This window comes from Ziziphus jujuba, chromosome 4 (genome assembly GCF_031755915.1).
Source record: "Ziziphus jujuba cultivar Dongzao chromosome 4, ASM3175591v1".
In the NCBI taxonomy this organism is placed as follows: Eukaryota; Viridiplantae; Streptophyta; class Magnoliopsida; order Rosales; family Rhamnaceae; genus Ziziphus; species Ziziphus jujuba.
Window position 1 is genome coordinate 31,896,480 of NC_083382.1, and position 26,273 is coordinate 31,922,752.

At 36.8% G+C, this 26,273-nt stretch overlaps 2 protein-coding genes across 6 annotated transcripts; one reads left to right on the forward strand and one right to left on the reverse strand.

Moving 5' to 3' along the window:
* Positions 1-86: 86 nt before the first annotated feature.
* Positions 87-26,046, forward strand: LOC107403813 (nuclear pore complex protein GP210). 3 transcript variants are annotated; one of them, XM_060816551.1, is made up of 41 exons: positions 87-1,452; positions 1,642-1,907; positions 2,067-2,233; positions 2,327-2,543; positions 3,053-3,399; positions 3,643-3,819; positions 3,922-4,060; positions 9,235-9,383; positions 9,880-9,991; positions 10,069-10,652; positions 10,747-10,870; positions 10,976-11,253; positions 11,927-12,037; positions 12,241-12,303; positions 12,748-12,939; positions 13,335-13,394; positions 13,558-13,626; positions 13,842-13,988; positions 14,107-14,226; positions 14,449-14,568; positions 14,960-15,115; positions 15,194-15,256; positions 15,374-15,510; positions 15,840-16,254; positions 16,930-17,032; positions 17,120-17,232; positions 17,637-17,708; positions 18,738-18,813; positions 18,923-19,030; positions 19,114-19,255; positions 19,977-20,060; positions 20,148-20,364; positions 20,538-20,604; positions 21,158-21,246; positions 21,421-21,481; positions 21,604-21,940; positions 23,138-23,178; positions 23,290-23,453; positions 23,599-23,707; positions 23,824-23,993; positions 25,208-26,046. In XM_060816551.1, exons 1-41 carry the CDS (start codon positions 1,280-1,282, stop codon positions 25,784-25,786), a joined length of 6,918 nt encoding a protein of 2,305 aa, XP_060672534.1. In that variant the 5' UTR covers positions 87-1,279; the 3' UTR covers positions 25,787-26,046. The 3 variants fall into 3 exon arrangements, with proteins under 3 accessions (XP_060672534.1, XP_048327435.2, XP_015866215.2); XM_048471478.2 differs by lacking the exons at positions 23,138-23,178; positions 23,290-23,453; positions 23,599-23,707; positions 23,824-23,993; positions 25,208-26,046 and having other exon boundaries at positions 21,391-21,481; positions 21,604-22,155; XM_016010729.4 differs by lacking the exons at positions 87-1,452; positions 1,642-1,907; positions 2,067-2,233; ... (31 more) ...; positions 21,421-21,481; positions 21,604-21,940 and adding an exon at positions 22,645-23,013.
* On the reverse strand, positions 4,102-9,175 carry LOC125421378 (retrovirus-related Pol polyprotein from transposon RE1). 3 transcript variants are annotated; one of them, XM_060816139.1, is made up of 3 exons: positions 8,753-9,175; positions 7,647-8,616; positions 4,102-7,311 (listed from the first exon to the last, which is right to left on the reverse strand). In XM_060816139.1, exon 3 carries the CDS (start codon positions 7,135-7,137, stop codon positions 4,300-4,302), a length of 2,838 nt encoding a protein of 945 aa, XP_060672122.1. In that variant the 5' UTR covers positions 7,138-7,311; positions 7,647-8,616; positions 8,753-9,175; the 3' UTR covers positions 4,102-4,299. The 3 variants fall into 3 exon arrangements, with proteins under 3 accessions (XP_060672122.1, XP_060672121.1, XP_060672120.1); XM_060816138.1 differs by having other exon boundaries at positions 4,102-7,317; positions 7,647-8,633; positions 8,753-9,174; XM_060816137.1 differs by having other exon boundaries at positions 4,102-7,317; positions 8,753-9,173.
* Positions 26,047-26,273: the final 227 nt, after the last annotated feature.

The following is a 26,273-nucleotide window of genomic DNA, read 5'->3' on the forward strand; positions in this document are numbered from 1 at the left end:
CTTCATGGAGATTTCAGAGTCACTCAAGGGCTTCACAAGAGAAATCTCTTCCTGGCTGAGGAACTTGTTGGTGAGGAAGGCCTTTTGGTTCTTCATCATTATGGTTTGTTTTCACCGTCTTCTGGTCGTCTCTCTCCCCCATATGAGCTTTTGCTTGTATTGTTGTTAACCGGTGGTTCGTCAACCACACCTTTGACTTCCTTGGAATGTTTCTTCTTGTTGGAATCCATGTATCACTGCCAGAAAATCTTTGGAGAAGCAAAAGCAGCAAATTGCGTGACTAAAAAGTATGACTTTGTATTATAAAGGACGGCTACACGTGGAAGTCTTCCTAACAACATGAACGACCGGTGCTTTTGTGCTCAGCATTTTAAATATTTTTATTGTTTATTATTTCTTTTCTTGTTCTTAATTTTGTCTTTAATGGTGGAATTAGTTGAAAATTAAGGCCTTCATTTCCGAAATGGCAAAGGCAACCGGGAAGCGGTGGAACAGAAGATAACGGAATTTGATACAATCTCCAAGGACTCTTAAATTTGAAATTGAATACGCGTTACGGCGTTGCCGCGTTATTTTCTAGGATTCTCCTAAAAATAAGAAAAAAGGAGGTCCTTCCTATTTTACCTTAGAATTTCCGAAGAAGAAAATCAGTAAAAAGCCATAGTGTCTGACAACTAAAAAACCCAATCGGCAAACGGAACCACATCATGTTTCTATGTGAGCTAATGTTCTGTTTGGTTCGCAAGAAAATAGGAAAATATATCAGGTTTTTAAAAACCTCCATGGGTAAAATAGAAAAGACACTTAAATGCCGTGTTAACTTTCTGAGTCCGGCCGGTCAGTGGCCCTGGTCAGAACCAGGGGCCCCACTGTGTCCCAGAAGCATTAATTTAAAAAAAAAATAATAAAAAGAATCGTTGTTGGAGCTCACGAGTGTGTAGATCTCTGCCAAATGTTGGGTCTCCGACGATCTGTCAGTTCTCAACCTCACGAGCCAATCGCTTCATGCCACGTTCCCCAAAGTGCTTTTGATCCAGTACTTTCCCTCACTTAGTTCCTGTTCTACTCCCAAAAACCCTAAACCCTGATCACTCTCCATTTTCAAGCACAACTAGCTCAGTTCTAATCGCTTTTTCCTAATCACTTTGATTCTAATAACTTTTTCCTAGTTCTAAAGCCTCAAATTTCTCAAAGCTTCAATTTCCGACGATTCTCGCAGCTGTTGGCGAGCTCATAAAGCTCATAGCGTCTTCATGTTTCGAGTAGAGTGAGGTCGAAGATGTTGAAGTTGTGTGTATTGCTAAGTTTTCTTCTTTTGATGATGATGGTGGGTCACACAGGGTCGCATTTGACCTCCGGACCGCACATTGCAGATGTGAATATACTTTTGCCTCCAAGGATGACCAACCCTGTGGAGTATAGGCTTCAAGGAAGTGACGGTTGCTTCAAATGGTATGCCCCTCAGTGAGATATTAGAATTAGAGTGGTTTGAGATGAATATTTCTGCAGCTGAATATGGTTTCAAAGTTCTTTTTATGTTTATTCTTTATAAATTAATTGCTTTTCATAATTGAAAAGCTATCTTTTTTTCTTTTCTTTTTTTTTTTAAATTTTATTTTTATAATTTACAAATTTATTCAGGTCCTGGGATCATCATGATATTCTATCTGTGATACCCGAATATAATTCTACTAGTCACTGTTCAACAAGTGCCCGGTTGAGATCTATTGCTCCTTATACCGGCCGAAAGGAGACTGCTGTTTATGCTGCTGATGTACAAACTGAAACTGTTATCCGCTGTAAAGTTTTCATTGATAACTTTTCCAGAATTCAGATATTTCATAGTTCTGTTAAACTCGACTTGGATGGACTTGCCACTCTCCGCGTCCGTGCCTTTGATGATGAAGGTAATTTTGTTTTAAAAACACTAATGCTCACGACTTTAGTATGGACTTGCATTTTAAAGATATCAAATTTCAACTAGCATTGCGTGTTTAATTTATTCTTTCTTCTGTGTAGTTTACTCTATTTCTAAGCTTGAAATTACTTGCCTATATGTGTTGCAGAAAATGTTTTTTCGTCGTTGGTGGGCTTACAATTTATGTGGCAGCTGATGCCTGAAAACAATGGGTTGCCAAATCACCTTGTTCATGTTCCGTTGAAGGACTCTCCACTGAGTGACTGTGGTGGTTTATGCGGAGACCTTGATATCCAAATAGAACTTGAAGATAGTGTATGTATGGTGATCTTGGATAGTATAGCAATAGCAATGAGCTGCTTAGTGTTTGATTTCCATCTAACTGTTCTCTTTAAATTTGCATTGCAGGGTGTATTTTCTGATCTCAATGTTGTTAGAGGAATTGAAATTGGCCATGAGATTGTTTCAGTGCGGCTGCTTGAGCCACAATTTAAGCACTTGTCTGATAAGATCATTCTTACTGTGGCAGAAGCCATGTCACTTGACCCTCCTTCCCCTGTTTTTGTCCTCATTGGTGCTGTTCTTAGTTATACGCTAAAAGTTATCCGTGGGAATGCTCTTCAAGGTTGTTACTTTGAATTTTTACTGCCGGAATTGCAAATCTTTTGTTGGCTGGAGTATGCTGTCTGGTCCAGTGATTTCCACCATATGATGGGATGTTATTGCATTCATTCACGTTGACAGCATTAATTTTCATTGTGATAGCTGTAGACAGTATTAATTTTGCTTGTTATAGTTGTACACGTGGACTTCTTAAAGTAATAGCTTATTTGATACTGCTTCTTGGATGAATTTCTTTATGGGTATCCAGAATTGCTTTTAAAATCCACTATATTCACTATGAGGTTGTACGGTTTTAAATCATCTTATGCCTATAAAAGTATACTTTACTTAGAATTACACTTTAGGAAAATAAAACATCAGGGTTTTTAATTAAATTTACTATCTAGTTAGTTCACTTTTTTACATTGTCCTTGTATTAGGCAGCTATATAGAGTAAATGGGTTGCTGTTATCATGTCGTGTTGTTGTGTAGTCTCAGTGGATTGATTACCCCTCTTCATGGCCTTTGCAGTGGTAACTTTGCCATCTCCACATCATCGATGGTCTGTTTCAAACTCTTCAGTTGCTAAAGTGGATTCTGTAATGGGTCTAACAAATGCATTGAGACTAGGAGTAACAAATGTCATAGTTGAAGATACAAGGGTTGCAGGCCACATGCAAGTGTCATCACTTAATATTGTCTTACCAGATTCTCTATGGTTATACATTGTGCCTCTGTCTGTGTCTGGTGATTTTCTGGAAAGAGTTAAACCAATACCAACCACAGCAAGGTGGTATCTAATTTCTGGCCATCAGTATCTCATTCAAATAAAGGTTTTCTCACAGGGACCAGATGCACAAGAAATCTATATAACAGAGGTAACTTGAGAGTTCTTTTTGTTTCACCATTTCGATGGTTATGAAAACCACTTTGCCTGTTTTGCATTTTTGACTTAGTAACTTTTAAGAGTTGCTTTCACATTGCACAAATTGATTAGTAATTAACAACATGCAGATTAAGCATTTTGCCTGATTTTTTCTTCACTTAACCTGACATGCAATTTTGTTTCTAATTGATTTATTATCTGCCTCTTTTTCACTAGTTCCTTCTCTGTTTTACAGAGCGATGATGTCAAGTTGTATGATAACTTGACTGACCACTGGAAAATTTTTCCTGTATCAGATGATATTCTTGTCAAACATGGCTCGCATAACTCCAGAATCCTGAAAGCAACTTCACAGGGATTGGGAAAATTGACAGCATCTTTGAGTTACTTTAGCGAGCATCATGAGGTGGAGGTATGGCTTTGTATTATCTTATATTTGAGAGGTGGGGTGGTAAATTCCTTTTTGAGTAATGTTTAAGTATATTTTGCTTTTGTCTGTCATATTCCTTTCTAGGTTCTCAAGGTTTTCCATGAAGTAATGGTTTGTGATCAAGTGAAGTTTAGTTTTGACAAAAGAAGTGGTATATCACAAAGCATTCTGCTCCCCTGGGCTCCTGGTGTTTATCAGGAGATTGAGCTAAAGGCTTCAGGAGGTTGATAGCTTTTCTTACTGAAGAGAAATAGAAGTGAATAAGGGAAAAAATAATTCCTTAATTTTCATATTGATAGTACATGGTAATATATAACAAATTATAAGAAGAAAAAAAAGAAACTAACTCATAATAGGAAACTAACTCAATCCTAAATATATATTCACCAAATCCCTTAATTAAAGGGATTTCAACTAATCACCTAATTTATTTACAGTTTATCTACAACTCTACACTCCCCCTCAAGCTGAGGAATAGATGTCTTCCATTCCCAGCTTGAATATGAGATCATGAAATCTTGAACTATTTAGCCCCTTTGTTAAAACATCAGCTAATTGACGTTCCGAAGGAACATAGGACATACACACTAATCCTTCCTCCAATTTTTCCTTGATGAAATGTCTATCAATTTCAATATGCTTTGTCCTATCATGTTGAATAGGATTATGAGCAATATTGATGGCAGATTTATTGTCACAATAGAGCTTCATGGGACATTCCCATATGACTTTTAAGTCATCTAGAATGATCTTCAACCAGAGTAGTTCACATAATCCTTGAGCAATAGCCCTGAATTCTGATTCTGCAGATGATCTTGCCACCACATTCTGCTTTTTGCTTCTCCATGTCACCAAATTACCACCAAGGAAAGTACAATACCCTGTAGTTGATCTTCTATCCACTAGGGAATCTGCATAGTCAGCATCAGTGTAAGCTTCTAAAGCCAGAGTATTGTTCTTCCTGAACAGAATTCCTTTTCCCGGATTGCCTTTCAAGTAATGTAGCACCCTATAAGCAGCTTGAAGATGAGATTCTCTTGGATCATGCATGAATTGGCTGATCACGCTCACAGAGTATGCTATGTCTGGCCGAGTGTGAGCAAGGTATATGAGCTTACCAACCAACCTCTGGTACATTCTTTTGTCAACAGCTGGTTCTTCCTTAGCTTCTCCTAGCTTGTGATTTGGATCCATTGGATTAGAAATTGGCTTACAACCAATTTTTCCTGTTTCTGCCAATAGATCAGTCACATACTTTTGTTGAGAAATGAAGATTCCTTGTGTGGAATATGCTACCTCAATACCAAGGAAATACTTCAGTTTGCCCAATTCTTTTATTTCAAACTCCTCTACTAGTTTCTGCTTCAGTTCATGCTTCTCTCTCTCATCATTTCCAGTCACTATGATGTCGTCTACATAGACTAGGAGAGCAGTCACCTTTCCTGCAGTTGAATGCTTAATGAAAAGAGTGTGATCACCCTGACTTTGTTTATACCCAGACTTCTTCATGACTTTTGCAAATCTTCCAAACCATGCTCTAGGGGATTGTTTTAACCCATAAAGGGCCTTCCTTAGCTTGCACACTTTGTTACCTGTGTCCTCTACAAATCCCGGTGGAATATTCATGTAAATTTCTTCATCTAAGTCACCATGGAGAAATGCGTTCTTAACATCATACTGTAGTAGTTGCCAAGTAAAGTGGGCAGCTAATGACAGCAGGACTCTTACTGTGTTCATTTTTGCAACTGGAGCAAAGGTCTCCTGATAATCAATCCCATAAGTTTGAGTATATCCTTTTGCCACCAATCTTGCTTTATATCTCTCAAGAGATCCATCAGCTTTATATTTCAGCGTGTAAATCCACTTACAATCTACAATATTCTTCCCGTTCGGTTTATCAACAATCTCCCACGTCTTATTTTTCTCTAATGCATCCATTTCCTCCCTCATAGCATCCCTCCATTCTCTTTTTGACAATGCCTCAGAAACAGTGTTAGGGATAGTAATGGTGTTTAGACTCACAATGAACTTTTTGTGGGCTGGTGATAGGTGCTTAAGAGAGACATAGTGAGATAGTGGATAGAGTGGTCGTTTGGTGCATTCTCTGGTACCTTTTCTAACTGCAATAGGAAGATCTTGGTTGGATATTTCACTTGCTTGCAAAAGTGGGTCAGATCTTACTGTGATCCCATTATCAGGGTTTAAGTTAGATTCTTGGACCTGTGTCAGTTCTGGAGCGGCCTTTCTCCTTGAATACACCTGAGAAAATCTCTGAAAATTTTGAGTAACACTAGCTGGAATAGGAGATGACTCACTAACTGGAATAGGAGATGACTCACTAGCGGGAATAGAAGATGACTCAGGTTCAACAACACGAACTGGAACAGAAGGAAGGTCAAGAGCTTTAAGTGGTTCAAAGGACTCACAAGCACTATCCTCCATCATTGAAATCTCCCCTTGAGGAGAGGACTTGGAGAAAAAAGGTGTATATTCAAAGAAAGTAACATCAACAGAGATGTAAAACTTCCGGGATAGAGGATGGTAACACTTGTACCCCTTTTGAGTGGATGAGTAGCCAAGGAAGACACATTTGATGGCTTTAGGGTCTAATTTGCCCCTATGTTGGCCATGGATATGAACAAAAGCAGTGCATCCGAATACCCTAGGAGTTAGCCCATTTGAGGTTCTGAAATGAGGATAGAAACTGTTGAGAACCTCCATGGGACTCTTGTTGTCTAATACCTGTGAGGGAAGTCTATTGATCATGTATGTGGCAGTAAGGACAGCTTCCCCCCAATAGGATTTAGGAGCATTCCCTTGGAAGAGAAGTGCTCGGGTGGTATTGAGTAAATGCCTATTTTTCCTTTCTGCTACCCCATTTTGTTGGGGTGTGTGAACACATGATGAATCATGGATAATGCCCTGTGATTGAAAGTAGGGGGACAAAATCTGGTTGAAGTAATCTCTAGCATTGTCTGTCCTAAAGCTTTTTATTTTAACCCCAAATTGGTTTTGAATCAGTGAGTGAAAATTAGGTATAACAATGCTAACATCAGATTTTTGTTTAAGGAGAAAGAGCCATGTAACCCGAGTGCAATCATCAATTAAAGATACAAACCAACGAGCTCCAGAAACATTAGGTATGGTAGAAGGACCCCATATGTCACTATGAATCAAATGGAAAGGATAAGGACTTCTTTTATTACTAATAGGAAAAGATACATGAGTATGTTTTGCTAATTCGCAAATATCACAATAAAACTCAGAAATATCTAATCCTAGAAACAAATGAGGAAACATGACTTTTAAAATCCTAAAAGATGGATGACCAAGACGTCGGTGATACAACCAAATGGTTTCTTTATTTGAAGAACTGAAAAAAGATAAAGATAAAGGTGTCCTAATATTCTGAGATGATTCAAGGTAGTAAAGGCCGCTTCTTTCCTTAGCAAGTCCAATCCTCCTCCTCGAGCCCTGATCCTGAAAAACACAATAAGAAGGGGAAAAAATAGCATAACATTTAAGGTCATCAGTAAGCTTTTGAATGGAAACAAGGTTGGCTGACAATTTTGGTACATGAAGGACATTTTTAAGAATAAGGGTAGGTGTGATGTGTATGTCGCCGAATCCTGCAACAGTAGCTAAAGATCCATTGGCCACTATAATTTTCTTGTTACTTGGGCTTGGGGTATAGGTGTGAAAAAACTGAGATGTAGGGGTCATATGGTCTGTGGCACCGGAGTCTATTATCCATGAATTACTAAAAAATTTATCTGAGGCACTCATGCAAAAAGGAAGTGAAGGTTTACCTGAGAGAGCCAATGAACAAGTTCCAGAAGGTTTGTCAAGAGATCCTAGCAAGCCTCTTAGCTTTTCAAGTTCTTCACTATTGAGCCCTCCTATTGCTGAATTTTCTTCAGATTTGGGTTGTTCTGTCATGTGTGCCTGAGGTCTTTGCTGCCCCCAACGTTTTCCCCACTCTCGGCTTGGTGGCTTGCCATGTAGTTTCCAACACATCTCCTTGGTGTGCCTCGGTTTCTTGCAGTAGTTGCACCAGAGAGTATCCTTGTTCTCTCTACCCGGGAATTTAGGCAGATCACCTTTTTCTTTGTCTTGATGATCTGTTTTCGCAGCTAGGGCTGACCCTTCCATGGTTTGTGATTCTAACATAACACTTCTTCGACTTTCTTCAGCTCGGATTAATGAAATTGTCTCTTCTAGAGATGGCGTGCAGTCCTTGCCAATGATTTGGATCCTGACCTGATCAAATTCAGGATTCAATCCAGCCAAAAAATCATAAACCCGATCTTTTTCAATAAAATTCTTCAAGCTGACAGCATCTTCATGACACTTCATCTCAATCACTTGGTAATAATCTAGTTCCTGCCACAGATTTTGCAAAAGATTTGCATATTCTGTAACAGATTTGTCTCCTTGCTTAGTGGCCCCAGCTTTGACTTTGATCTCATATACTTGGGCGGTATTACGAGCTTTCGAGTATGTGCGATGAAGGCAGTCCCAAATTTCCTTTGCAGTGGTAAAAAACATACAAGTGTCACTGATTGTTGGTTCCATGGAGTCCCACAACCAAGACATAATCATAGAGTCTTCCTCGTCCCATGCTTCGAAGGTTGGATCCTCTTTTGCTGGTCCTGTTCCAAGTAGATGACCAAGTCTCCCTTTGCCCTTTAGGTATGTGCGAACAATTTGGGACCATTTGAGGTAATTCTTCCCATTAAGCCTGTTGGATGTCCGTATATTCTGTAATTCTCCAATTTTCTGGACAGAGTTGGATTCTTCAGATGAGTTAGGATTGCTAAGAGTGCTAGAGGCAGAAGTTGCCATTGGGAATGGAAATATTTGGAATGGAAAAAAAAAAAAAAAAAAAAAATCCCACAGAAGATAAAGGAAGTACCAGCAATGAAGGCTGGAGTATGTAAAAGAAGAAACTCAGCGATGAAGGCTGAAAAAACAAAAACAAAAAAAGGAACCCAGGAAAACAAAAAACCTAGGCTTACGTAGATACTGTTCACGTCAAGTACTGTTCACGTAAAGGGTACTGTTCACGCGTAGCACTGTTCACGCCGGTAGGTTTAACCTAGGCTCTGATACCATGAAGAGAAATAGAAGTGAATAAGGGAAAAAATAATTCCTTAATTTTCATATTGATAGTACATGGTAATATATAACAAATTATAAGAAGAAAAAAAAGAAACTAACTCATAATAGGAAACTAACTCAATCCTAAATATATATTCACCAAATCCCTTAATTAAAGGGATTTCAACTAATCACCTAATTTATTTACAGTTTATCTACAACTCAACACTTACTTCATTTTTTAATTCTAGCTTCTGATGTTGTTAACAAAGATTGAATTCTTATTAACTCATGTAGGTTGTGGTAAAACATCAAGCGACTACAAATGGTTTTCCTCAGACATGGCTATAGTTTCTGTATCTGCTTCTGGGGTTGTACAGGCTAAGAGGCCTGGTAAAGCTACTATTAAAGTGCTATCCATTTATGATTCATTCAATTATGATGAGGTAATACCATTAGGATTATATGTTTATTCTGAATGCCTTAGGACTGAGATGATATATTCTAATTCTTGCTTATTTTTGTATTTTTATATTTTGTCCTAAAAAAGCTTCTCTGTTTCAATGATATACTTTCAGAGTTCCTAGAACTTGCATGTACACCAATATTCATTTCTACTTAACTCAGCAAACCCTTCAAACCTTGTCTATCTAATAATTTATTTAATTTTTATGCCTTCTGTTTCGAAAGAGTGGGTAATTGGTGTCACTTTGAGGTCCTTGAAATTGAAGGTTAAAATCTTGAAAATTATTACTATTTTTAAAAAAAGAAAAAAAGAAAACAAAAGAAAAAGGAATTGCTGTACATCAATTAGGAATTATCTTTGTGTAATGTAATTATTATCATGTTATTATCGTATTTATATATAGCTACTTTTTTCTTCCTTACCTTTTCTTTTCTTTGTCAACATTTGTAATTATAATGTATAGTAATTTCCAATAGGTGGTAATTGAAGTGTCCCTCCCATTTTCTATGGTCATGCTACATTACTTCCCTGTTGAGACTGTTGTAGGATCGCATCTTCAAGCTGCTATAACAATGAAAGCATCAAATGGTAAAAGAACATATCAGAATATTTTAGAACATGTTGGTGCTTGTCATTTTTTGTTAATTTTGAGTTGTCACTCGCAGGTGCTTATTTTTACAGATGCGATGCATTTAGTTCCTTTGTGAAGTGGAAAGTAGGAAGTGAGTCCTTCATTGTTGTCAATGCAACGGGGAAGATGCCTGTTTTGGACATGCTAGGAAATGCTGAGTTTCATGGGCCTCCATGTTCATGGACATATGTATATGCTTCTCGTTCTGATCGAGCTATGCTACATGCAACATTTTCAAAAGAATATGGCCACTTTGATAGCTCTTTTGATGGACCTATTTTGTTAAAAGCATCTTCACACATTGCAGCATATCCACCACTTATTGTCCAACAGGCAGGTGATGGAAACCAATTTGGTGGTTATTGGTTTGATATGGATCAAGCAGAAGCTGATAATAAGGTGGAAAATTTGGAAAAACTATACCTTGTCCCTGGAACGTATCTAGATGTATTGCTTCTTGGTGGACCTCAACGGTGGGATAAAGGTGTTGAGTTCAACGAAAAGGTGGACATTGTGGAGGACGAACAAGCTCACATTAAAGATGGATTTCATGTTCATCAGTTATCTGGTGGCTATAGGAGTTTGTACAGAGTTTTGTGTCAAACACCTGGAAATTTTGTAACTTCCTTCACCCTAAATTTTACATGTTTCCAATTCAAAATCCTTACTTCAGTATTTATGATATTTCTTTCTGTATCACCAAATGTCTCAGAAAATTGTTTTCAAGCGCGGTAATTTGGTTGCGGATGATCATCCTGTGCCTGTAATAGCAGAAGTTTCATTGTCTCTTACATGTGATGTTCCTTCCTCAATTGTACTAATAGCTGATGAACCAGGTATTCATTATTTCCTCTTGTCATTCAGACATGCAGTATTAATTTTCTAAAATATCATCTAAGCATTACTTTTCATATGGCTGATGAACTTATGTCATTCTTCAGTAAATGAACATGAGGCCATACATACTGCAATTCAAGCTGACCGTGCTTCAGGACAAATTCGTGTCACTCCTATAACTGTGGCAAATGGACGCACCATTCGAATAGCTGCAGTAGGCATTAGCAACACTGGAGAAGCATTTGCAAACTCATCTTCTCTTTATTTGAAGTGGGAGCTTACTGGTTGTGATGGGTTAGCTTATTGGGATGATGAGCATGATTTGGAGAGGCCCAAATACAGTTGGGAGAGATTTTTGGGCTTGCAAAATGAATCAGGACAGGTACTGCCAGAATTTTGATATGTATATATATATATATATATGATCCCATTCTCCTAGGTGATGGAGCCCAAGATGCTCTGGGCGACACACGTACTGCAAATATTTTCCTATGTACATTTATTTTCTCTTTAAACTATTGTCTCAACTAAATTTGCTTCTTGTTTGTTTACTTTTAGTCCCAAGTGTTAATCACAAAGTTGCAGCCTTGTTTACCATTTTGACTCCCTTGCCTCAGAACAGCTTGATTTTAGTTTTCAGTTCAACTTAACTGTTTCCATTGTTTGTTTCATAGTATAACCCCCGCAAATTATGTCACATGGAGAGTGCTGAGTGCATGGTTTTTGTGTAAATTCTGCAAGCTGTGGATCAAACATTATATATTCGGTCATTTTCATTTTTCTGAATCCTTGTCTTTGCAACCAAGTTACTTCTGATGTGGAATATTTTGTATTGGTCTGTAATAGTAGTCTTACTTGTAGATTTATCTGCACTGTTGTTCTGCCTGAGAAAACATTAGGGCACAGAATTTATTATTTTTTTTTTTTCTCTACTCTGTAGGTTTCCTTTTAATTTCTACACTTGCTTCATGTTATGAATTACGATATTGTTTTCGTTATAATTAGATGTAGTAGCATTAGATATGAGCTGAAATGTTAAGTCTTTTGCTTCTCAGTGTATTGTCCGTGCTACTGTTAGTGGTTTCAGAGATGCAGTTGGTGATCATGATTTTGGTCAATTGCTTGAGCATTCGGAAAATGTTCTTACTGATGCAATACGTTTACAGGTGTGCTGTTTGGATAATAAACGATTATGCATGGAGCGATACTTGTTCATTTATTTATTTTTATGATAATAAAGTCATAGTTAGTTATCTTATTCTTTATGTCTTTATTTCCTTGTAGTCGATTTTTTGAGACGTCCTGTTCTTATATTTAGTTTTTTTATCTTTTGAAGTCTTCTAATGTACAGATTTGTTAAAATATGCAGCTTGTTTCTACTCTAAGGGTCAGCCCAGAGTTCAATTTGTTAATTTTCAATCCCAATGCTAAGGTAGGCTCTAATGCATGTACAGTTTTGTTTTGTCTTTTTTAATAGAAAACACATTACCAGTTCTCTATGTGAAAACATTTGATGACTAATATGTGCATTCTTGTGCATGCTTATAACTTTTAAACATTGGTAACATTATGTTAACGGCTGGATTATGATGCCATATGCTCGTACTTAGAGCAGTGGATGTCAGATACTGTGAATCGAATGTCGTGATATTTAGTCAGATACTGTAAATTACACATGCAACAAACTCTGCTTAATTGCTTTAATGTTATATGTTGTAAACTGGATTTTATGATGCCATAATTAATCTAGCAATTAGATTTGGTTTTTCATTTGCTAAAAAATGAATCTGATTGCTAAACTATTGGTATAAACTAACTAGATTTGTACCAAATAGCTTATTCGGTATAACCTTGCACAGTCACTCTGGTCTTACAGGCAAATCTATCAATTACTGGTGGCAGCTGTTTCTTGGAAGCTTTCGTGAATGATTCTCAAGTAGTAGAAGTCGTTCAACCCCCAACAGGTTTACAGTGCTTACAACTAATTCTGTCTCCTAAAGGACAGGGGACTGCACTTGTAACAGTTTATGATGTTGGGCTTGCTCCTCCGCTTGGAGCTTCTTCCGTGGTATGTAATTTATTTCTGCTGTGTCCATTCAACATAAAATTTTAGTTAATGCGATCTCTTCTTCTCCTTCATGGAATACTGTGCTATTCTGTTTTATGCAGAAGTAGTTATGGAAAGTTAATTAAGTCCCTGGTAAAAGAGTTTTTTCCAAGCTAATTGAAGTGAAACGATTATTTCCTTAGCTTCATCTGAAGTTATCAGATCTATGCGGCTTCAACCTAGTGGTTGACCCAAAAACAAGAGCAGATCCTGAGGATTTCATCTGTATTTTAAAGTTCTAAGTGGCTTTCTTTTATCTGGTTTTATGTTTGTTACTGCTTATGGTGCCATCAATGTTTGCATTTACTAGGTCAGGTTACTTGTGTAGATTCTCAAGGAGATTACATATTTTGTAGGTCCAAGTTTTAGATGTGGACTGGATTAAAATTACATCACTGTCAGAAGTAAGTCTCATGGTATGTTTTCACAATCCCTCTTTCTCTCTTTCTTGTTTTCTTTCCTTTTCTCCTTTTTGTCAAAAAAAAAAAGGGCCTCTTTCATCTCCTAACCTGGCTTCTGCAACCCAAAATCCTGAGCAAAGCTGTTTAAAATTTATGAAATGCTACTTCATAATTTCAGGAAGGAAGCCTGCACACTATTGATCTAATGGCTGGGGTAAATGATGGAAGTGCTTTTGATGCTTCTCAGGTTTGGATTTACTTTGAGTATCTTCTGGATCTATGATTTACCGTTGTCTGAATGCTCATAAGTGAATAAGAATAATGAATTTATGATTTATTTTATTCGATGTTCTCGACCTTTTTATTGTTACCTAATGTGCTTCTGTGCTCATTTATGTGTCAGTTGTGTCTTTTTTTTATACTTTATAGATAGGTTTCATTGACTGGAAACTTGTGATGCAGTTTGCTTACATGAATATTCAAGTACATATTGAGGATCATATAGTTGAGTTTGTAGACAATGATGGTATCTCAAGACCTGGTGGTGGATATGTTAGCAAGCCAAAATTTAAGATTAGGGCTACACATCTTGGGATCACAACTTTTTATGTAAGTTTACCATTGGTCTTGTATTGTTGTGTTTCTATCTGCACTTTCTTCTCATTCTTCAATTTCTTTGATGGGGTTACTGGAACAATATGAGTTAACAGATGGATTTTTAAATCAGGTCAGCGCTTTACAGCAATCTGGGCATGAAATTTTAAGTGAACCAATAAAAGTTGAAGTGTATGCACCACCAAGAATTTTCCCTCAAGATATTTTCCTTGTGCCAGGTGCATCTTATGTGGTATGTTTACCTTGTTTTTTGTTATTACATATGAGTTTGAGTTCACAATATAAGGTTAGCACATTGAGATTTAGGTGCTATTTTGTTCCTCTGATGACTTGCGAAGTATCCTATTATGTAGCCTATATTTGATGCTTTAATATTTTGTTTTCATTTATGTTTCTTATAGGTTTGACAATATTCTAATTTTTTTTTTTTTTTTTTTTTTTTTTTTTGGTTTAGCTTACTGTGAAAGGAGGCCCAACATTTGGTTCATATGTCGAATATGCTACTATGGATGATGTGATTGCCAGTGTACATAAATCTACAGGACGTCTGTCTGCAGTTTCACCTGGGAACACAGTAAGAATGATGCTAAGCTCATTCATGTATACTGTAAAGTATTCACAATTTCATGTACCACTAACATTTGCTTTGCTCTTAATTAATTCATTTATTTTTTCATGTATTTTTGTATATCAGTACAGTAGGAAAACGTTTCTCTGATTTGGCAGAACTTTCAGCTTATACATTATAAGCTGCTACAGAATTGGTTATTTGAAGTGTTTATTTCTTAAATTTAATGTGGAAGTTCCAATCTGGTATTTAAACATTGCTAGCAAGACGGGAAGTTCCTGCCAGCTCATCAGCTTGATTTTTCTTTTCCTTCAACAAATAAGATTCAATTTATACTATGAATGTACTAGCTATGTAATAGACTTAACTGATGATATGTTATTTTTTATTTGATCAGACTATTGGTGTCAGAATCTTTGGGAATGGAGATACTATTATTTGTGAAGCATATGGCAGTGTTAAAGTAGGTGTTCCTTCTTCAGCGGTATTAAATGTACAAAGTGAACAGCTTGGTGTTGGCCGTGAGATGCAAATATATCCTTTATTTTCTGAGGTAAAAGTTACCAATCAAGAAGATCTTATATTAGTCTCTTTATATCATCAAAATACTGATACTTGTAGGTATCATCAGGGCAATATGTTTTCATTTTACGAGCTTTGCAGAAACTACCAGTGGACTGTGGAAGATGGAAAGGTTGATTAGTTCATCATTTTATGATATTGCTTTGTTATCTTATTAATATTTGCTTATAAGTGACGTCTATTGTGTTTCCTTAACTAAAAGTGGATTCTTCTATTTTTCCTTGTTTAGGTATTGAGTTTCCATGACTCACAGCGCATAAGTGTTGAAAAATATGAAGCTCAGTTGAATGCTTCAGGAAACAGTCAATTCGCTGGTTATTATTCGAGTGAGAAAGAGCTTGGTTTTGTCAATGTCTTGTATGGAAGGTAGAAACTTCTTGTAAATCATATTTTCTCTTTTCATCTTTCTTTTTCTCTCTGTCTCTCATCACAATCTGCTTAATGTTCTGTAGTGAAGTTTAGAGATTGTATTTTTATATGCAAAATCCGGGTGAATTTTCACAATGGATAATGTTTCCTTTCTCACCACCATAGATTTGTTATCTGTAGGGGGGTTAAAAAAAAAAAAAAAAAAAAAAATAGCTTCAGTGAGCGGGTCCTTGTGATTTTATTGCCTTTAATTTTACCTTCTGTATTTTTTGTTTTAATTTTTTTTGCCCCTTTCAGTTCTGATATTAACTATCACTCAACGCCAGATCTGCAGGGAGGACAAATGTTGGAGTCTCCTTCTCATGTGAATTTATATCTTCTGGTTATAATTCAGAGACAAAGTCTTACACTGCATCAATATCAATATCGGTGGTACCTGAACTCCCTCTTGCTCTTGGAGTTCCAATAACCTGGATTCTTCCTCCCCATTATACTACAACCAGTCTTTTGCCGTATTCTTCTGAATCTTATGGTCATTTGGATAGTCAAAGTCGCAAAGGAACCATAATTTACTCTTTGCTGAGAAATTGTTATGAGAAGAAAGAAGTTATGGAAAAGGATGTTATTTCCATCGATAAAGATAGAATAAAGACAACAGATAGTAACAGCATTGCTTGTATTCAGGCTAAAGATCGTACCACAGGTAGAACCGAGATTGCTGCTTGTGTCAAAGTTGTAGAGGTATGAATATCTCATCTTATAGTTGTTCTGCTAATGAAAACAATATAAATGTGATTTTCAAGATAAATGTAGTTGTTGATGCCTATGTTACTTGGGGATCTCAGTATGGTTCTTCGTAGAGGATCTATTGTATGTAGGTATCATATTTGTCGAACCTTCATATCTTAGGACATGAGAACATGGATAAAACATTTAGGTATCATATTTGTATCTAGGTATCATGTATCTTGTTTCCTGTATACTTCTTTGTACTTGCCTTTCATTGTCTGTTGGCATTATACTACTAATATTTGGTTAACAAAATTGTTTATGTTATAACTTTGGGCTAGATGGAATATTTATGTTATTTGATATGTTAAACGTTAGCCTTTAAACTAAAATGTCAGCCCAAACCTATAGTTATTGCCCAGCTCTTATAATTTTGTCTTCCAACCATTTCTTGTGAAAACTTACCGCAAAAGCATTGACATGGGTGGTCAGGCAGCTAACCTAATTTCTATGAGTCTTAGATTGTTGATGTACTTGTTGAGTTGCTGTCATTTATCTGAAACATATACATTATTTTTTATCACTGCTGCATATTCTGCCCATTATGGTTTACTTCAATGGCATTTCCATGCACATTCGTGGTCGCGATTTAGAAAGCCATTGTGCTAATCTACTTACTCTCATCAGGTGGCTCAAATAAGAATTACGAATGAGGAATTTCCATTCCATGTAATCAATCTTGCTGTTGGTGCTGAACTTTCACTTCCCATAACCTATTGTGATGCTCTAGGTATCAATAATTAGTAATGTTAACTATTACTGGCTCTTTGTATGTCTCAAATTCTAATCCATTCCTGTTAATTTTGCATCTTACCAGGAAACCCCTTTTATGAAGCATATGACGCCGCTCCCATTGATGTTGTGACTAACTATCCTGATGTTGTGTCCGTAGACTACAAACATGATAGCGGTGGGAATATCCATATTAAGGTCTGGAAATTATTGTTAGGAAGTGCCTGTTTAATAATTCAGATTGCCTGATGGAGTTTTTTACCTATTCATTTTCTATTCAATTTTCAATATTTTTACTTACTGATGATTGTTTAATAGAGTAATTTTGCATTTAGAGTCAGATTATTAAGTGCTCAAAATTAAATGCATCATGAAAGAACAATTTAGAGGATGGATTTAAGGAAAAGGTGGATAGGCATTATGTATCTTATGTTAATTTTCAATGAGCTTTCTGTAGAGAAGCATGTTTTTACCTTTCTTTTTATTAAGCAAAGTGTCTTCAATATCTTAATGAACAAAAGCATAATACTAATATAGTAATTTATCCTTTCAACCTCTTTTTTGCCTTATTCCAACTCCGATTTACTATTGTCTGGCTGAAGGCATTGCGGCATGGTAGAGCACTGGTGCAAATATCAATTGATGATATTCCACAGAAATCGGACTATATGCTGGTACCTTCTTACCCTTTTTCTAAATCTCAGAATGACTGCACAGGACAGTGAAATCACTTATTTACTGTTTAGTGTGTCTGATCACTTATTACTGTTTAGTGTGCCTGATATTGTGAGAGAAACAGTGGAAGGGGATTACTTTTGCATGCTAGTCTGCTTTAGCATTGTACTGTCTGTGATTCCAAGTTAGTTAACGTCCCTTCAGTTGAAAATATTGTAGCAAGCATTTTTTTTTTTTTTAAATCAAAATTTTGCTGTGTTTTTTTCAAGAAACTGCATTATTGAATTCTTGTTCGTTGGGGCATGACCATATAAGGTAGTGTTGCAATGCTTATTCATCTTTGCTGATTGTATTTGTTAAGTTCTAAGCAGCAGCTTAAGTTAGGAAGTGAATCCAACTGTGTATAACAGTCAACACAAGATACACTTAACAATTCACTCACATGTAGGCTCATCCAGTGAGCAAAAACAAAGCATGTATGTCTTGATTCTTGTATAGAATAATAAGTTTACTAAAAATATGGGCTAGTAAGATTTAAACAGTTAAATCATCGTCTATTCCAAAGCTTTAGCTAGCAGGAAATGGGTCCGACAATGTATACCAGACATGTTTTTCACTGCAATCTCTCATATGTCAGCCCATTAAGGAGGAGAGAAACTGAGCCATACATGTATCAAACAACTCGAACAACAATTCAACACAAATTCAAATTCAAATGGTAGGAAGGATCGAATGTGAGACCTCTTGGTCAGCAAGGCTCTAATACCATGTTAAATCGTTGTTTATGCCAAAAGCTATAGCTAGTAGCAAGTGGGTCCAACAATGTAAATCAAACTTATTTTCCCAAATAAACACATGACCATGCAAACATATTGAGTTCTAATACCATGTTAAGTTTCTATGAACCCTAGAAGCTTAAGTTATTTTTACATGTTAAGTTTCCATCAAATAATTTTTGTTAGCATCAATCCTAGAACAAATTATTGCTACTTGCAATTTAAGATTAACTTAATATATTATTTCTTCAGATTTCAATTGGTCCCCACATACATCCTGGAAACCCAGTTCTTCACAAGGGAAGTCCTTTTAACTTCAGTGTAGAAGGTGGGTTTTTGGTTCACTCTTCACAAGGGAAGTCACATTAACAAAGTTGAGAGGCTATTTTTTTTTCCCTTCAACAGATGATCTCATGTTGGTTACTTTAATATGATAGGTTTAAATGATCATGTGTCTGGCCATTGGGTCACCGCCAATCCAAATGTACTATCCATTGATATTCTGTCAGGAACAGCTGAGGCAATTGGGGAAGGTACAACCCAAGGTATTGAATGAAGCTCCCAGTTCTTCTATAATTCTGTTATAAAACCTGGTTTTTCGTAATTCTGATGTGTTGTCTTTGAATAGTATACTTTGAAGGTTCATCTTTGAAGCTGCAGACAACAGTTACTGTGTTAGGTGGGGATATTGTTTATGTGGATTCTCCAAAAGAGATGCTAACAAACGTGCCTTTCCCTAAGAAGGGATATAGCTTTTCCGTGAAGTTGAGGTTTGTATGTCAATGATTTTTGTATATGGATTTTGTGTTTTCAACCATGAGGACATTATGAGACATATAATTGGGTATTCTCACGCAGAAGAATAATAAACTATATTCCTTGAAGAAAAACTCTCTAGAGCTGATAAGCTTTGGTTTCCTGATAGTTTAAACTATTATAACAACCACTTACTTGACATGGTCCAAAGCCTAAATGTGTAACTGGTTTTGTGTCCAATCCTGATAATTTCTATGTCTGGTAGTTTTCTGATTTTGCACTTTTTTATGTCTTGGTATGTAGCTAGTCCTCTGCCTCTGTACTTTTTTACACCTATTGGTGAACATCATCTTCTAGCATCTAAATTTTAATTAAATCTCCCACTTCAAGTAGGTTTCAAACATGAAAAAGCATAAAGAATTACTGCAAATGATTAAAAATTGCAAAAGGGTAGCACAGTGCCCATCATAGTGCCAATACCTTTCATTTCATACTTTTCCTATTTTTTGAGGTGTGAATTTATTAGATATTACGTATTTCTTCTGTCAATCAAATTGGTCCAGTGACCATCATCTTTTCTATCAGTTTGTTTATTACACATTAAGATATCTAGAAAAGTCAATTTTAATCTATGTATTTAATCTACATGTCCTTTTCTTCTTCTTCTTATTATTATTATTTCCCCTAACCCAAACTACATTTGGTCCACTTTATTATTCTGTTTGTATGCAAAAGTAATACTTCTGGCAATAAGTTTGGAGCTCTTGGAAATGCTAAAGGAATCACGTATGACTGTAGAGTGGACCCTCCTTTTGTAGGGTATGTTTTCTATTACTTCTTCTTTCTTTTGAAATACAAAATAATCCAGTCATCTTTTGATGTTTTTTTCTCTTTTATGGACTGAAGGTATGCAAAGCCATGGTCAGATCGTGACACTGGTAATTCATATTGCCTCTTTTTCCCTTACACACCAGAGCATTTGGTTCGCTCAATACCCAAGTCAAAGGGCATAAAACCAGATATATCTGTTTCCATCCATGCTTCTTTGCGAGATGCCAATCATGTTTCAGGATCTGCATCTGCTCTTTTTATTGGAGGGTTTTCCATATTGGAGTTTGACAAGGTAATGTCATACACAACATCAGGCATGAAGCAGTTGAGTGTTATTAAGTTGATACAGCTCTATATTCTAGATAGTGGAAGAGTTTACAAATTAGAATATGAATTAATATGAGATTGAGCTTTAATTTGGGATGTTCAGTTTGATGCTTATTGTTTGAAAAACTGATGTTTCAGGATTCAATGCAATTGAATCTGACTCCAGAGTCTAATAAGACTCTCATAACTATCTTGGGAAATACAGGCAAGCAATTTTTTCTTTTTTCTTTTTTATCTATCGTATGTGTGTGCATGTTTTGGGGTGCAGAAGTAAAAACGTGGGCTGATAAACAGGGGCCAAGCCCTCTCCCAATTCTGATCAGGGCATAACTTGGTGCTTGCAATACACCTGTATGAAACAGCCCCACCATGTTCCTACAATTGTTCACTTCATGAGTAGGGAATCCTGCTTATGCTGTAGAGATTGTATCTTTTTGTTCCTTATATGAACATGAACGAGTATATTTATAAATCTCTTGCTTCTGAAGCTGGGGTGATAATAATTCCAAGTTAAAAACCTCGTAAAGCTAGCCCATACAAACTTTTATAAAAATCCTTACCTACAGTTGCCACTGTAGCATCAGCATAGCTCTAATTTACTTCACCTCCCCAACTCACCAAATAAACAAAAAAACTTTCCCAGACCGTTTTATCCTGCAGCAATCCCATGTCATGTACTTAAATTGTGCCCATCTGCTAAATGAATGCAGTCATGATTCGTAAGTCTGATGTTGTTGATTGTTATCTTCTAATTGTAGATGTTGAGATTAATTGGAATGCCCAGGATTTGTTGGTCAGCTCCATCGGTAAAAAAGATCTTGGGGTTGGTGGCCGTGCACAGTATGAGGTGAGCACCATATTTTGGGGTTTGCAGATGGCTTCAAAATCTCAATATGTCCTTGTATGCCTGTCTGGATAACAGAATCTGCATTCATATTTGTAACTATTACAGAATGGAAGACTTTCCAATGTTGAGTTTTATGTTTTTCAGGCACTAATATTTTCCATTCTGTGTCTAAAGGTCAAAGCGTTGGGAATGAAAAAACTCAAAGATAAAATCGTCATCACTCTTCCAGCCAGTGGTAAGCTCACTTTACCCTAGATCTTGATAGCACTCCCACAAGGGAGTGGAAAAAGTTGTTAGAAGCTGGATTTCAAAAATATTGTCTGAACACAAATGCCATGTGTTGAATATCTTATGCAGGGCAGAGAGCGGAAATAGATGTCAACTATGAACCTGGACAAAGAGAAGCATCAAAGATTATGATAAATACTACCACCTTCTGGGCAGCTCTACTTGGGTGTCTTGCTCTGTTAATACTAACGTTGGTGGCTTTCATCTGTTTATTGGACAGACCTGACAGATCTCAGCCCTCCTTCATTTCCCCTGCTACTCCAAGTATTGCAGCACCAGTCACGCCTGATCGTGGCAGTCCTACTGTTTCGTTCGATCAGTCTCCTAGAACACCTCAGCCATTCATGGATTATGTAAGGAGAACGATAGATGAAACTCCATACTACAAGAGAGATGCTCGGAGGAGGTTTAATCCACAAAATACCTACTAGAGATTCATGGTTTGTCATTGGTAACTTAGATAGGAGACTGAAATATAAGAAAGATGTACCATATAAAAATGCAAAGTGGTCAGAACCTGGCATTTGTGTTTGTCAAAAATTTTGTGAAAAATTAGTAAATGCTGATGTATATTTATGTATTCTATAATTCAAACTCCAAGTAGTTGAGTTTTGACTTCAATCCTAACATGGACGACTTTTTTTCTTAGCTTTTAACAGCGAGTGTCATGGCTTACTGTTGAAGTACCATTGTCCATGTAAGTGGAAAAAAGAAAAATAATAATAATAAAAAATAGTAAAATAATAATAACAATGATGATAATAAGATGTTGCTTGGACGGGTCCATTCTGAGAGGTTATGAACCTTTAAACAGCACTTCTTGGGCCTGTTTAAAATGCGGGCTTGACTAGATTAGATTGGGCTAAATTGAACGGACCCATCTTGGCTGGCCAGTCTGGCCCAGGACTATTGGAAAGAGAAACAAGAAGAAATCAATGATGTGATCCCACCATGTAAACAGCTGTAGAAGTTCGGTTTCATGATCAGGCGGCTTTTTCGTCAACGGTGAGCAATTAAATTGCACTATATTACCGTGGGAAGTGTTGTATGCAATCATCAGCTAAAAAAAGTTTAAAATCACACTCACATGGTCTTATTAAAAGGGTACAAACGCCATGCCTTATTGGTAGCCGGTTAAAAACACTAGCACACTCCCAACAAAGCGTTTTTGGAGCCTTCCACACAAAAACCAAACAAATCTTAGTACACTCTGTTTACGTCTAGGGCTAAAAGTCTCTTCCTCCGACTCTCGGATTTTTCTTTTCCGTTGCTTCGAAGTTTTTCTCCTTTTTTTGTCCGAAGCTACGAATCCCCTCCCTTGGATAAGAATTCGAATCCCATGGATTCGCAAGCTTTTGAACCTGGTTTCAATGGCGAAGCTCACGAAGACAAGAAAGTAGACCAAAGAGACGAGGACGAGGAAGAAGAAGACTACAAGTCTCAACCTCATAGGCATACTGGAAATGGAGCTAGTCCTGGGTAATTTTCTTTTTCGTCCTCTTCCCCTTGTTTTAGCTCCTGTTTGGTTCATAAGAAAATTGTACGGAAAAGGAAAGGTTGTATCTTTGTGAAAAAGGCTTCGTTTCTTTTTTGTAACTTGTAGGAAAATATTCATAGGGGGTTTAGCAAGAGAGACGACTTCTGGTAAGGTCTTTGTTCGGAGTTGTGCATAAAAATATGTATATATATATATATATATATATATATGTATTTGTTCTTGAAGGTTTTGGTGATTGTAATTTTGTGGTAATGCAGCACAATTCATTAAGCATTTTGGTAAATACGGTGAGATTATCGATTCGGTGATAATGAAGGATAGAAAAACAGGGCAGCCCCGTGGATTTGGGTTTGTGACTTATTCAGACCCCTCTGTGGTTGATAAAGTTATTCTGGATACACATATTATCAATGGCAAACAAGTAGGTCTTCTTATTCTTTTGTTTTTTGGGTCTTTTTTCTTGTTCAAATTCTAGCTTGCACCTCGTTTGTGTATGAAACTTGGGTGTGGTTGGCCTTTTTTATTATTTTTTTTATTATTTACCCTTTTTCTTTTCATTTTATAAGGTGGAAATCAAGCGGACAATACCAAAGGGTGCTGGTGGTGGTGGTGGGTCTAAGGACTTCAAGACTAAGAAGATTTTTGTGGGTGGAATTCCTACAACAGTGAATGATGGTATTCCTTTTTTCTTACTGTTACTATTATTGTTGTTTATGTACTTTCTGATTGCTGCATGCATGGGTATATTGAATATTAACTGTAGGGCATCTTTTCTATTTATATATGGGCAGATGAGTTTCGGGAATTCTTTTCACAGTTTGGAGAGGTAAAGGAGCATCAGATCATGCGGGACCATTCAACCAGTCGTTCTCGTGGCTTTGGATTTGTCACCTTCGATACAGAGCAAGAAGTTGATGAACTCTTGTCGAAGGGGAATAAAATTGAGTTGGCTGGAGCTCAGGTAAGCTGAGTGCCATTATTAGCTTTGCTTCTGTATTGTTTTTTTCCCCCAACTAGGGTCTCCGGAATACATTTATATAAGCCTTTGCTATATTTTTGGAATTTTTATTTTTTATTTTTTTAATACCTAGGTGATTAGGATCTATTGTTTGTGGAACTTGTGGCTGTACTTTAGTTGCATGGTTTAACACAATGCCCACTGAAACCTGCTTAATCTCGTCTTCAAGTAAGAAATTGTCATTTGCAATTGGTTAGCCATCTTCTCCTTGAGAGGCTTTGAGTGAGAATAATGTTTATGATAATTATTTGTTTCTGGCTTGAATTATCAGTTGACAAACGCAATTTTGCACATGAGGCTTACCATACCAATGTTCTATTTCTGGATTCATCATCAATATAGTTGCGTAGTGTGGCTTATGTTTTTCACATAATCACACTGATACGTACCCAAGGAATTAATGCCTCAAATATGAGAATTGTGGGAGTGTCCTACATTTCTTTCTTAATGAGTCTAAACCCAAACCAAATATTATTGTTTCTGAAATTAGGTAAATTACTGAAGATGTGTCATTTGTTGTATGAGCATCTAGTATTCATACATGCATATAATTCTTTCAGCTGAGATTAACGAAGTTTTTGCTTGCATGTAACACTATCACATAAGGATGTTCTCATGTTGGGTATTAAAACCATATGCTATGTTCTAACTTAAGAAGTAGAAGATTCTAGCATATTAATTTTTTATTTTTTTGCTGTAAAAGATTTTAGCTTATTAATTATTAATGATGGAGTTAACCTCATGAACTTTGAGTAAGTTGGCTTTTCTAACTTGTTTCTTCCATACCTTGCCCTTACCTTGCAGGCTAATTTTTGCTTTTCGTTTTCTTGAGCTGATTGATGTTTATACGTGGTTCTACTAATTATTAAAAGCATAAAGGATTTTACATGAATTTCCATGAAGAATTGTACTAGTTATTAGTTGTTCCTAAAATTTCCCATTGCTCTTTGCTGCGTCTATTTTTTCTGAAATGACATATAACAAGGACCTATAGCTTCACAGTTCTATCTTTCTAGATAATTCTGCACTTGCTATGTCATCTGAGAGAAATTATAAGGTTTTCTTATTCATGTGCATCTGTGTTTTTAAATGCAACCTTAATTACACAATATGGATAGTGGAGCATAGTAAGTTAGATCCATGTTTGTCCTCTGCAGGTGGAAATCAAGAAGGCTGAACCAAAGAAGTCAAACCAACCTGCGCCCTCATCAAAGCGTTACAATGATTCTAGACCTGCATTTGCTGGTGGTTTTGGGGATACTTATGGTGGATTTGGTGGTGGTGGTTTTGGTGGTGGTGGTGGTGGTGGTGGTGGTTATAGGTCTGCTGGTGCCTATAGTGGTAGAGCTGGTGCTTATGGTGGATATAGTGGAAGTGAATTTGGTGGCTATGGAGTATATGGTGGTGGTGGTGGCGGCTTTAGCACCTATAGGGGAGAGCCTTCTGTAGGATACTCAGGACGTTATGGAGGAGGAGCCTTTAGTAGAGGTTACGATTTAGGAGGTGGTTACGGTGGACCTAGTGAGAATTATGGGGGATATGGTGGTGGTGCTGGTAGTGTATCCGGTGGTTATGGAAGCAGCTACGATGCAGGCCTTGGAGGTGGTTATGGAGGTGGAGGTGGCTATGGAGGTGGAGGTGGCTATGGAGGTGGTGGTGGTGCAGGCTCCTTTTATGGAAGTAGAGGAGGATATGGTGGTGGAGGCAGTGGTCGATATCATCCCTATGGAAGATGACACTCTTTTTGGGATGAAAAAATTGTAGCTACTACATGAGGTTGTTTCAATCTGTAGCATTGAGCTTTTTATTTTACTAAAAGTCTTTAACGAAGTTATTGTTTACAATGTATTTGGTGTTCTCTTCAATTGAAGGTTTACTAGTCCACTTACCGTAACCATAAGAAGACTACAGGATCCAAGATCTGGTTTTTGTTTGCCTGACACTTGATTTTGTAGTTCATGCGCTACTTAATGCACATGTTTGTATTCTCTCGTTCTTTTGATTCTGGGTACCTGTCCTGCATACAAGCATAAGCAGCTACTAATCGTTCAGTTTTTCCTTGCCTCTGCTACTAGCGTCGTAGGCATTCATAGCTGGTGGGACATCAAATAACCACATTGAAATATCTATTTTTCTATCTGTTGATGAATTTACTGGTTTTTAGTTGTTTTTAGAACTAAAACATGCATTGAATTTTGCATTCCAAAACATAATTTGGGTATG

Bases quoted from the DNA above. Each gene is read 5' to 3' on its own strand.
- LOC125421378 (XM_060816139.1), bottom strand. From the start codon at position 7,137: ATGTTTCCTCATTTGTTTCTAGGATTAGATATTTCTGAGTTTTATTGT.
- LOC107403813 (XM_060816551.1), top strand. From the start codon at position 1,280: ATGTTGAAGTTGTGTGTATTGCTAAGTTTTCTTCTTTTGATGATGATG. The intron at 11,254-11,926 runs GTACTGCCAGAA...TTTGCTTCTCAG, and splicing joins TGCAAAATGAATCAGGACAG to TGTATTGTCCGTGCTACTGT. The intron at 13,989-14,106 runs GTAAGTTTACCA...TTTTTAAATCAG, and splicing joins TTGGGATCACAACTTTTTAT to GTCAGCGCTTTACAGCAATC.